Below are 11,823 nucleotides of genomic sequence, written 5' to 3' on the forward strand. Positions count from 1 at the left end.
AAATAGGTGTTTCGGCCAGGGTGAAACAGACACGGGCCTATGCAGGCAGCCTCTCTGTGCCGGGGGTCAACGCTTCCATGAGTGGGTTGTGGAGAGGCTTCCAGGGTTGGTACTGGGGAGGTCAGTGCCGCAGCTATTTACCAACCTGTAAGGAACTTTTCAGTATTTTAGCAACTGAAGCAGTTACCCCAGTGCAAACTGGCTGAACATCAGCTCTGCGGGAAGCTTTCTGTAAGTGCAACTTGATCTGAAAACAGAGGAGGTTGTGGGCATGCTATTTTTCATTAGTTTATTATAAAAGAAAAACAATTCCCAGAGACACAATACACAACATTCTAATCCCTAAATTCCTTTGTTTTTTGCCTCTACCTTCTGAGGCTAAGCGCCCTTCACGACCACTCAGTCTGCTCGGCCTGCACTCAACCCTGTCTCCCAGCTCCGCTGCACAGCTCAGAGGCTCCAACAGTCTGGACAGTGGCCGATGCCGTGGAACCACTCTCTAAAGTGGTTGAGCCCTTTGAGAAAAATTTAGATAGACGCTAAACTATTCTAAATAAAAGTGAACGCATTGTTTCTGCCCCTAAAATTAAATCCTGCATCTCTGATACTCAAGCTTGGGTCTTTCTATTACTACTCAACACTTGGAAGTATGGCGGACTATTCACCGACTTGTTAATTCTGGGAGCGCTATTTGGGATCCAGACGAGTCAAAATAAATGGTGAGGATGTCTTCTAAAAAGCCGACGATGGCCCTCCTGGTTGTGTCACCTGCCAGTGCCTGGATGCTGCTTACGTGCTCCAGGGCCCTTCTGACCAGCTGGTCTCTTTCATGCGAGCTGTGGGGTGCTCCAGGGTCCTCTCCCTCTGCTCCTGATTTTAGAAACTGTAGGATAAAGGACTGCACCATGTCCCCATTCAATTCAAGGGTTTCTCTGATGTAGGGCAGGTCTGAGGCGCTGGCCAAGCTCAAGAGGTGAATCAGTGCCTGGCAGATCTGGGTCCGTAGGCTGGCACAGTACTTGAATTCCAGAAAGTCTGTGGTGTCTTCGCTCTTCTGCAAAGCAGTGACCAATGCATTCCAGATCTGAACATACTGGTCAACAGACCCATAGTGCTCTCTCTTGCTCGGGATGGAAAGGGCAGTGGCAGATCTGATGCGCACTTTGAAGTTCTTGCATGATGTCACAACCGACGTCAGGGCGTTATAGGCCTGGGAGGTCCACGGGGCTGTTCCTAGAAAGAATCCATGGGCATTGAAACAAATGAAGGCTTAGCAATAAACAGGGACGAGGGAGAGGGGCAGAGGAAGCACACACACGAGTGCTCAAGCTAATCACTATGTTTTCATTTAATCCTTACACTAACCTTATAGGATTAGGGTGACCAGTGCTGACTATGTGATTCTGGGGAAGGCGCCGAGTAATGACTCCCAAACTTCCCGTTTCCCTAAACAACCAGGCATGCTCGGGGCCTCTGCTACTTGCTACTCTAAATGCGGACTGTGGCAACCAACTCTTCTCTGGGAAGAGGCTGTCCCGAGGGCGTTAGGCTTGGTGGAGGCGCACAGACTGAACTGTAGCCCCACTTGTTCTCTCAGTCAGATGCTTCTGACCAGTGCCCACACTGCACAACCATATGCCCAGCCTTGTTCATGCTGACAAAGGAATATTTCTTCACCTACATTAGCATCCAGACACTGCTCTGGACACAGCAAGTCATGCATTTTATGGTAAAGAGAAAGAAAATACTATTTAGGCAGTGACTGGGGAACAGAGTACTCAGATTAACCAAAGGTGCAACTGTCTAATTTTGAGATGATGATGCCCAGATTTCTGTCTTCTCTCCCTTCCTGATGGTCTCAGGAAATCAGCCTGCTTTCTTCCTCATCAGAGCTACGACTCCCCACTCCATTTTCGGGGGGGGGATTCTTCTTCCTCAAGATGGGCAGCAAAATAGATTTCAGCTTCCCTAACTCTCCTAGCCCCTTCCAACTTCTCTGTTGCCTTTGAAGACAGGCAAGCGGACATGCACCTTAAGGAGCTCCAACTCCACAGGTCACGTTAGGCTATTTCCTCCATGGAAAAGCAGAGAAGCTACTGCTCCATTAGGTCTTGGTTGGAAGCAGAGAAGCTACTTTTCCATTAGCTCCCTTTTATCTTTTTAATTAAGTTTATTTATTTATTTAAGTAATCTCTACACCCAACGTGGAGCTTGAACTCATAATCCTGAGATCAAGAGTCACATGCTCTTCTGGCTGTACCAGCCAGGTGCCCCTGGCTGGGAGCTCTTGGCAATAAAAGGGAGCAGAGCCAGATTTCCCTAACCTGACGCATGCCCTGCTGGTCCAGAATGGAATTACCTCCCCAGGAACACAACTTGTTTCAAACCTTGTCACAGAGACAAATGTATAAGGCAAATGCTGGTAAGGAAAGTGAATGGGATTTGGAAGTTACGACCCACATGCCTAAGCAGCTATTAGCCACCGATGCTCTATCACGGTACACGGCAAGTCATTACCTAGATGCCCTCCTTCTTTGCAGCAGCCCACTTCAGTACCAAGGGCTCGCATGGGATTTCCAATTTCTACCCTTTCTTCCAAGCCACTTTTTCTCCTTCATTTTTACCCCCTGCTGTTAAAACAACATATATTCTTGTAGAAAATTTAGAAAGTGAAAGCAGAAAAATATCCTACTCATTATCCCTTCCAAAGGCAACCGCTGTTATTAATTAGGCTAATTTCCTTTCAGTCCTTTTTTCTACCCATTTATTGAGATCATGCTGTAGAAACAATTTCATATCCTGTTTTAATTTGCTTAACATCAGAAGTACTTGACCAGATTATCAAAAACTTTTTGTAAACATAATTCTAAAAGATCCCTTTGAGGGGTGGCTGGGTGGTTCAGTTGGTTAAGCATCTGTCTTCGGCTCAGGTCATGATCTCAGGGTCCTGGGATTGAGCCCCACATTGGGCTCCCTGCTCAGCGGGGAGTCTGCTTCTCCCTCTCCCTCCCTCTGCCCTTCCCCCTTGCTCGTGCTCTCTCTCAAATAAATAAAATCTTAAAAAAAAAACCCATCTCTTTGAATATATATACTATGATTTATCTCAACCATTCCCCTAAACTTGGGTGTTCAGAACGTTTCCATTTTTTTCTAACACTGTGATGAGTACCAATGTGAGGAACATCTTTAATAACAATGTAGGCTGGTGTGTGTTGTCCTAGGGCCCTCCACCAGAGAGAAGAGGGAGACTTTCTTACCTAATGGAAGAGCAGGATTTTTAAATACATTCCCCATTGCATAACAGGCATTCCATCGGACTTTCATGGCAGCCTCAATTAGAACAGCAGAAATTAGGGCCTGGATGGACTCCTCAATGATTTCAGCAAACCTGGGCTTTTCTATATGAGATGGCTGCAAAAAATGAAGCAAATTTCCAAGGGCCCGGACTGCATTGCTTTTTACCTAGAAAAAAATGTAAAAAACAAACAAAAAAAAGCATTAGAAATCTGCTTTGCCAAAATGATGTTACAGAAAGTATTCAAAAAAAAAAAAACCCAGGAAGTCTTAGACATCTTAAAGCAAGACAGCCAATGAGACAAGCAGCCTGTAAAGGTGTAGCTTCTTGAAACTCTGTAAAGGTCTTGTGTGGTGAACAGCCCATGCCATCAGAAAGGTGAGGTCCCCTAAAACCATAAGATACCTAGGAATAAATTTAACCAAAGAGGCAAAGGATCTGTACTCAAAAACTATAAAATACTCATGAAAGAAATTGAAGAAGACACAAAGAAATGGAAAAACGTTCCATGCTCATGGATTGGAAGAACAAACATTGTGAAGATGTCAATGCTACCTAGAGCACTCTACACATTCAATGCAATCCCCATCAAAATACCATCCACTTTTTTCAAAGAAATGGAACAAATAATCCTAAAATTTGTATGGAACCAGAAGAGACCCCGAATAGCCAGAGGAATGTTGAAAAAGAAAAGCAAAGCTGGCGGCATCACAATTCCGGACTTCCAGCTCTATTACAAAGCTGTCATCATCAAGACAGTATGGTACTGGCACAAAAACAGACACATAGATCAATGGAACAGAATTGAGAGCCCAGAAATGGACCCTCAACTCTATGGTCAACTAATCTTCGACAAAGCAGGAAAGAATGTCCAATGGCAAAAAGACAGTCTCTTCAACAAATGGTGTTGGGAAAATTGGACAGCCACATGCAGAAGAATGAAACTGGACCATTTCCTTACACCACACACAAAAATAGACTCCAAATGGTTGAAGGACCTAAACATGAGACAGGAGTCCATCAAAATCCTAAAGGAGAACACAGGCAGCAACCTCTTCGACCTCAGCCGCAGCAACTTCTTCCTAGAAACATCGCCAAAGGCAAGGGAAGCAAGGGCAAAAATGAACTATTGGGATTTCCTCAAGATAAAAAGCTTTTGCACAGCAAAAGAAACAGTCCACAAAACCAAAAGACAACCGACAGAATGGGAGAAAATATTTTCAAATGACATATCAGATAAAGGGCTAGTCTCCAAAATCTAGAAAGAACTTATCAAACTCAACACCCAAAGAACAAATAATCCAATCAAGAAATGGGCAGAAGACATGAACAGACATTTTTCCAAAGAAGACGTCCAAATGGCCAACAGACATATGAAAAAGTGCTCAACATTACTCGGCATCAGGGAAATCCAAATCAAAACCTCAATGAGATACCACCTCACACCTGTCAGAATGGCTAAAACTAACAAGTCAGGAAACGACAGATGTTGGCGGGGATGTGGAGAAAGGGGAACCCTCCCACACTGTTGGTGGGAATGCACGCTGGTGCAACCCCTCTGGAAAACAGTATGGAGGTTCCTCAAACAGTTGAGAATAGAGCTACCATACGATCCAGCAATTGCACTACTGGGTATTTACCCCAAAGATACAAATGTAGGGATCCGAAGGATAATGTGCACCCCAATGTTTATAGCAGCAATGTCCACAATAGCCAGACTGTGGAAAGAGCCAAGATGTCCATCGACAGATGAATGGATAAAGAAGATGTGGTATATATACACAATGGAATATTATGCAGCCATCAAAGGGAATGAGATCTTGCCATTTGCAATGACGTGGATAGAACTGGAGGGTGTTATGCTGAGTGAAATAAGTCAATCAGAGAAAGACATGTATCATATGACCTCACTGGGAGGGATGGGGTGGCTGGGTGATAGACATTGGGGAGGGTATGTGCTATGGTGAGCACTGTGAATTGTGCAAGACTGTTGAATCACAGATCTGTACCTCTGAAACAAATAATGCAACATATGTTAAGAAAAAAGAAAAAGAAGAAGATAGCAGGAGGGGAAGAATGAAGGGGAGTAAGTCGGAAGGGGAGACGAACCATGAGAGACGATGGACCCTGAAAAACAAACTGAGGGTTCTAGAGGGGAGGGGGGTGGGGGGATGGATTAGCCTGGTGATGGGTATTAAAGAGGGCACGTTCTGCGTGGAGCACTGGGTGTTATGCACAAACAATGAATCGTGGAACACTACATCAAAAACTACGGTGATTAACATAACAACAAAAAAATTAAAAAACAAGAAAGGTGAGGTCCTCCACAGCTCCTCACTGATGTCTTAAGAGTAGACGTCAGAGAGCTCTGTCTTCCTCGTTTTGCAGAGATGGTATGGAAGGCCCAGGGGCAACAGGGCAAAGCTGGCTTGCAGCAAGGTGAGGAGGAGAGGTGAGGTTTCAAAATTCCAGTCCAGTACTTTTCCATTAGAGTCTCAACCTTTGTAGCATACTAGAATCATCTGGGGAGCTTTCTTTTTTCAGAAACCAATTCCCAGGCCCTAATCCCAGAAATTCTGAACAAATCAGTCCAAGGCAGGGTTTCCTAGGTTTTCAGAATCACTGTGCTAAATTAAGTATTCGGTATGGGTCAGGTGCTATGCTAGGTGCTTCAACACAAGCATCTCCAAGGCCACTGAGATTCCATGTTCAAGATGAGGAAACTGAGCTTCAGAGAAGTTAAATAATACACCAAACGTCACCCAGCTACTAAAGGGCAAGCCAGGATTTGAACCATGTCTGCCTGACCCTAAAACCCATTTCTATGCTTTCAGCTTATTAGTCTAACCGGGGATATTCAAAGCCAGGAGTTGCTCATCCTTCTGACCTGTCACTTCTACTTAAAGATTTTTTTGGAAAAAAACAAAACAAAACAAAAGCAGATTAATATTAAAACAAACATGGGCAGATCATGGAGTGGTATTACAAATAGCACTGATATTTTTCAGGACACAGGAGACAGGAGAGAAACCGTGCAAGGTGGAGTAGGCCACATCATACCCTGAGCACTCTCTCAATCTCCTCTGAACAGGGATAAATTTGGTGGGACAAAACCATAATACACTAAGTGTTGAATTGAGAAATACTAGTGCTGTGAGTCTACCTTGTCTTTATCCCTGGATGCTTCTATAGCTGATCGCAACATCTTCAGGAGCAGGAGACCAGAGAACTCTTCTTGGAAACTTGGGTCTGGTGTCTCCCTATTCCATCCAAAGCAGGCAAAACATGTTGAATGGTAAAACCCAGTTAAACATACACATATACACATACATTCACTTAGAATAACTATAAAAAATTGGGGAAAACAGCTCAACAAATCTGTTCAGATTATACCAAGAACTTAGTTTATACCTTTTAACCCAGTAGGTCCACCTCTAGGAATGTGACCAAAAGGTGTATCTCAAAATAAAGAATTTCGTGCACCAAAATGTTCACTGCATATCAAAGCCTAAAATAATGCAGATGTTTGATAACAGGGGAGCGGTTAAATGATCACTGCACCGTGATGACTGTGTAACAATAATTCACATTTATAGAAGTTGGGAGAATGCTTATACACATTATACGTGAGAGCTCAGCAATGAAAAGCAGGACGCTAGCGTATGAGGAACAACAGTTGCCTCTAGGGAGGAGAGCAAGGTAGGAGCAAGGCTTTAGACTGAATGCCTCTTTTGTATTGTTTGAATGTTTTTAACCTGTGAATATATTACTTTAAAAAATTACAAATTTGACATTTAAAAAGTAGTGCAACCATTACTATGGTTTTGAATTTCTACTTTTATATTTTCCACATTTTCTATAATGTGGATCTATTACTTATATCAGCATACAGTATTAAATATACACACATACACACACAAACACACATATATATAAAGAACAACTTGCTAATTTTGGGGGGGAGGGGGGAGAGGGAGAGAGAGAATCCTAAGCAGGCTTCACACCCAGCTTGGAGTCCAATGTGGGGCTCAATCTCACAACCCTGAGATCATGACCTGAGCTGAAATCAAGAGTCAGACACTTCACTGACTGAGCTACCCAGGGGCCCCACAACTTACCAATCTTATTACTTGAAGTAACAGAAAACGAAACAAAGCAGGAAGACTGATACCCAATATGGGAGAATTACTGTTAGTTTTTTTTTTATAGTAGAGATCAAAGGTATCTTCCAGGGACCTCAGTCTCAGAAGTCACCCAGGGGAAATGAGTTGAGTCACCTACATGTTGACAATCAGAGTGTCTGTGAGGTTGCCCAGGGACCAGGCTGCTTTGGCTCGGACATTCAGAGATTTGTCTTGAAGTGACATCAATATTGCATTTGCTGTGTCTGCAACAAATATGACATCCTATAAGATAAAACAAAACACCATAGTTACTTGACAAGCTCACACGGCTGCCTTGGAATTCTGAAATTTATTTTCTGAGAAAGATTTAAGTCTTTACCACAAATTTCTATTTGAAAATCAACATTTATTTACTCAATTTACTTTTCAACTATATTACAATTTGGACACTCACTAAAACCCCAGAGGGGGGTTTGTATGTGCCATGCACACCCAAGGAGCCTATGGATTTTGCTCTTGTTGAACATCTTATAGTCTGGTCCGCGGCAGTTATCTGTGAATTCTGTGCTTAGACTGATTGCCACCTTGGGAAACGATGTTGACAATGAAATCCATTTTTTTTTTTTTGAAGATTTTATTTATTTATTCATGAAAGACAGAGAGAGGCAGAGGCAGAGGGAGAAGCAGGCTCCCCATGGAGCAGGGAGCCCAATTCGGGACTCGATCCCAGGACCCTGGGATCATGACTGGAGCCGAAGGCAGACGCTTAACCGACTGAGCCACCCAGGCGTCCCATGAAATCCATTTCTAAAATACACCCTAATTACACACTTCTCAGGGAGATAAATGTCACAGTAAGAGTGAAGGAGAAATTTATTTCCTTCTTAGTAAAAAATTTATCAGCTTTCTAAATTATTACTATCACATGGTAATGTCCCATTTTTTTTTCCCCCAATTTTTCATTAATTTAAACATCACCTGGGCACCGAGGGTCCTGGGCAGTACCGGCATTACCATATTTTATAAAGTTGCAATTAAGGAAACCAGATTAAAAGCAATGTCATGGGGGCGCCTGGGTGGCTCAGTCATTAAGCATCTGTCTTCAGCTCAGGTCATGATCCCAGGGTCCTGGGATCGAGCCCCGCATTGGGCTCCTTGCTTGGCGGGAAGCCTGCTTCTCCCTCTCCCACTCCCCCTGCTTGTGTTCCTTCTCTCTCTGTGTCTCTCTCTGCCAAATAAATAAATAAAATCTTAAAAAAAAAAAAAAAAAGCAATGTCATGTCCTTTACCATCCAGCTCTATATGCACCCAAAGCACTCTCGCTCTGGCCCATCGCAGGCACGGGAGGGCAGGGCGGGCTCACTCTAACCTGTCTGAGGCAGGGGAAAAGCACATAGACTCCAAGGGCCCGTGAGGTCGCCGCTTTCACTAATCGGTTCTTGCTGTCGTTCAGCCCAAGCAGCATGGTGATGCATAGGATCTGCTTGTCACTCTGCAGTGAGAAAGGTTGGCAAAGGAAAAGCGAGACTGAAAGAATTATGAGCCACTGTCCTCAATAGGCAACCGTGATGAGTCTGTGTCTGAGTTCATTTTTGAGAGCTGAACACAACTGAGACCTTGAAGCTACCTCGGCAGAGAGCAGAGGTTCACTTCGGACCCCAGCATTAGGGGAGCGTTTGCCCACACGGCATCTGTGACCTTTAACCTTGACCACGACGTGACCTGGGTCACCGTATTCTGCTCCTTCATGAAAGCTAAGAGCAGACACAAATGCCGCTGGGGACTACAGAAGGGAAGCCGCCAGAATACCCTGTGCGGTGGGCACCAGCCAAGTAGAGCCACACACTTCGTGTTATTCCTCACGTTGTGCCCATTTTATAGAGGGTAAAACTGTTTTACAGAAGTTAAGATCATCAGAGAGTGGAAGAGCTGGGACTTAGACCCACGTCTTTCTAACTTTTGGCTTCGAAAGCTTTCTGAAATGTCTCTCACCTACAAGCCTCTCCCCGCACTTCCGCCACCCACCCTCTAAGCACAGGGAGGGAAAGCTCTCCCGAGACGTTAGGATTCTAAGTTTTATCACCACCCTCACTCAGAAGACTGAGCCTCCTTTTCTCAGAAAGCATGTTGAGTACTGGCTCAAAATGAAAAATCTGAATCAGACTGAAGCTCGGCTGCTCATGGCGCCACTCAGGGCTGAGGAAACACTCCCCGGGTTACCGGCAGGCTGCTGAAGGCTTCGGGCAGGACGGAAGACAGGGCGTCACAGGCGCTCGCCTGCAGGGTCGGGTGCTCGGAATTCTGCAGGGCTCTGGGCAGAGGGCCGTTCAGCATCATAGTCCAGAACATCACCACCTGGAACAGGGGCACAGTCAAAGCCGTGGCCCAGGAGCCAACAGTGGAACCAACTTGACACGAACACTACCACGGGGGCTGTAGTAACAAAATGTCCTATAAAGCAGCAGCTTTCTCTCTCTTCTTTTTTTATTATTATGTTATGTTAATCACCATACATTACATCATTAGTTTTCGATGTAGTGTTCCATGATCCATTGTTTGTGCATAACACCCAGTGCTCCACGCAGAATGTGCCCTCCTTAATACCCATCACCAGGCCAACCCATCCCCCCACTCTCCTCCCCTCTAGAACCCTCAGTTTGCTTTTCAGAGTCCATAGTCTCTCATGGTTCGTCTCCCCCACTCCGACTTCCCCCCCTTCATTCTTTCCCTCCTACCTTCATCTTTTTTTTTTTAACATATAATGTATTATTTGTTTCAGGGGTACAGGTCTGTGATTCAAGTCTTACACAATTCACAGTGCTCACCATAGCACATACCCTCCCCAATGTCTATCACCCAGCCACCCCATCCCTCCCACCCCCCACCACTCCAGCAACCCTCAGTTTCTTTCCTGAGATTAAGAATTCCTCATATCAGTGAGGTCATATGATACATGTCTTTCTCTGATTGACTTATTTCGCTCAGAATACCCTCCAGTTCCATCCATGTCCTTGCGAATGGCAAGATTTCATTCCTTTTGATGGCTGCGTAACATTCCATTGTGTATATATACCACATCTTCTTTATCCTTTCATCTGTCAATGGACATCTTGGCTTTTTCCACAGTTTGGCTATTGTGGACGTTGCTGCTATAAACATTGGGGTGCATGTACCCCTTCGGATCCCTACATTTGTATCTTTGGGGTAAATACCCAGTAGTGCAATTGCTGGATCGTATGGTAGCTCTATTTTCAACTGTTTGAGGAACCTCCATACTGTTTTCCAGAGTGGCTGCACCAGCTTGCATTCCCACCAACAGTGTAGGAGGGTTCCCCTTTCTCCGCATCCCCGCCAACATCTGTCATTTCCTGACTTGTTAATTTTAGCCATTCTGACTGGTGTGAGGTGATATCTCATTGAGGTTTTGATTTGGATTTCCCTGACACCAAGCGATGCTGAGCACTTCTTCATGCCTATTGGCCATTTGGATGTCCTCTTTGGAAAAATGTCTGTTCATGTCTTCTGCCCATTTCTTTTTTTTTTTTTTTAAAGATTTTATTTATTTATTCATGAGAGACAGAGAGAGAGAGAGAGAGAAGCAGAGGGAGAAGCAGGCTCCCAAGGAGCAGGGAGCCTGATGTGGGACTCGATCCCAGGACCCTGGGATCATGACCTGAGCTGAAGGCAGACGCTTAACCATCTGAGCCACCCAGGCGCCCGTCTTCTGCCCATTTCTTGACTGGATCATGCAGCAGCTTTTTCTAATGCTTCTGGTAGTCCTTCCACAGCAATGGAAGGGGCTTCAGAAAACGACGACTGCATCCTTCCACTTGACCGACCAAGAAATGGTCTGCTACAGTCAGGCGGCCAGAGAAGACGATCGTGAGGCGAAGGGGGAAGATGATGGCGGTCACGGCAGCAGCCGCTGCTCTCAGTGCCTCAAACAGATCTACCCGCTGCAGTCCTCAGCGCAACTAAACGAAGTATGTGTCATTATCTCTACATTCACACAAGGAAACTGAGGCATGAAGAGATGGTGTAACTTGCTAATGGGCGTCAGGGTCCTGCAGAGTCCAGAGGCGGGTGCCAGAGTCCAAAGAGTGCGGGATCCAGAGGCAGAGCTGGATCCTTCAGCGGCTGCTTCCCGTCTCTGCAACTTCGGGCAAGTCACCGAAACTAAGTGTAGCTTCCTCTTCAGGAGAACAGGGCAAAGCTGTCTACTTGGCAGAGTCTGGGTGAGAGTAAAATGTAACGCTATGTGTGAAGTTCCTCACATAGTGCCCAGTGAATAATGGAGACTCTTAAACTGAGCAGGGGGCTGTTGTTAGCACTATGAAAAATGAGCTCACTTTAAAGCTCTCAAGGAAGGCACCCGAAGAGTACCTTGAACAGTTTCCTTCTCAT

General features: G+C 45.0%; 1 protein-coding gene across 2 annotated transcripts in view; it reads right to left on the reverse strand.

Moving 5' to 3' along the window:
* Positions 1–275: 275 nt before the first annotated feature.
* Positions 276–11,823, reverse strand: part of HEATR6 (HEAT repeat containing 6) — a 36,233-nt gene continuing 24,685 nt past the window's right edge. For both annotated transcript variants that reach the window (XM_028109270.2, XM_028109271.2), the window contains 6 exons: positions 9,640–9,774; positions 8,789–8,911; positions 7,577–7,701; positions 6,459–6,555; positions 3,258–3,462; positions 276–1,233 (listed from right to left, as the gene is read on the reverse strand). In XM_028109270.2, the coding sequence (XP_027965071.1) occupies positions 662–1,233; positions 3,258–3,462; positions 6,459–6,555; positions 7,577–7,701; positions 8,789–8,911; positions 9,640–9,774 (1,257 nt within the window). In that variant the 3' untranslated portion in view covers positions 276–661. The remainder of the gene's footprint in view (positions 1,234–3,257; positions 3,463–6,458; positions 6,556–7,576; positions 7,702–8,788; positions 8,912–9,639; positions 9,775–11,823) is intronic.

The sequence above is a fragment of the Eumetopias jubatus genome, unplaced genomic scaffold (assembly GCF_037043125.1).
Source record: "Eumetopias jubatus isolate StellerSeaLion01/CBP00866 unplaced genomic scaffold, mEumJub1_p1.0 scaffold_10, whole genome shotgun sequence".
Classification (NCBI taxonomy): domain Eukaryota; kingdom Metazoa; phylum Chordata; class Mammalia; order Carnivora; family Otariidae; genus Eumetopias; species Eumetopias jubatus.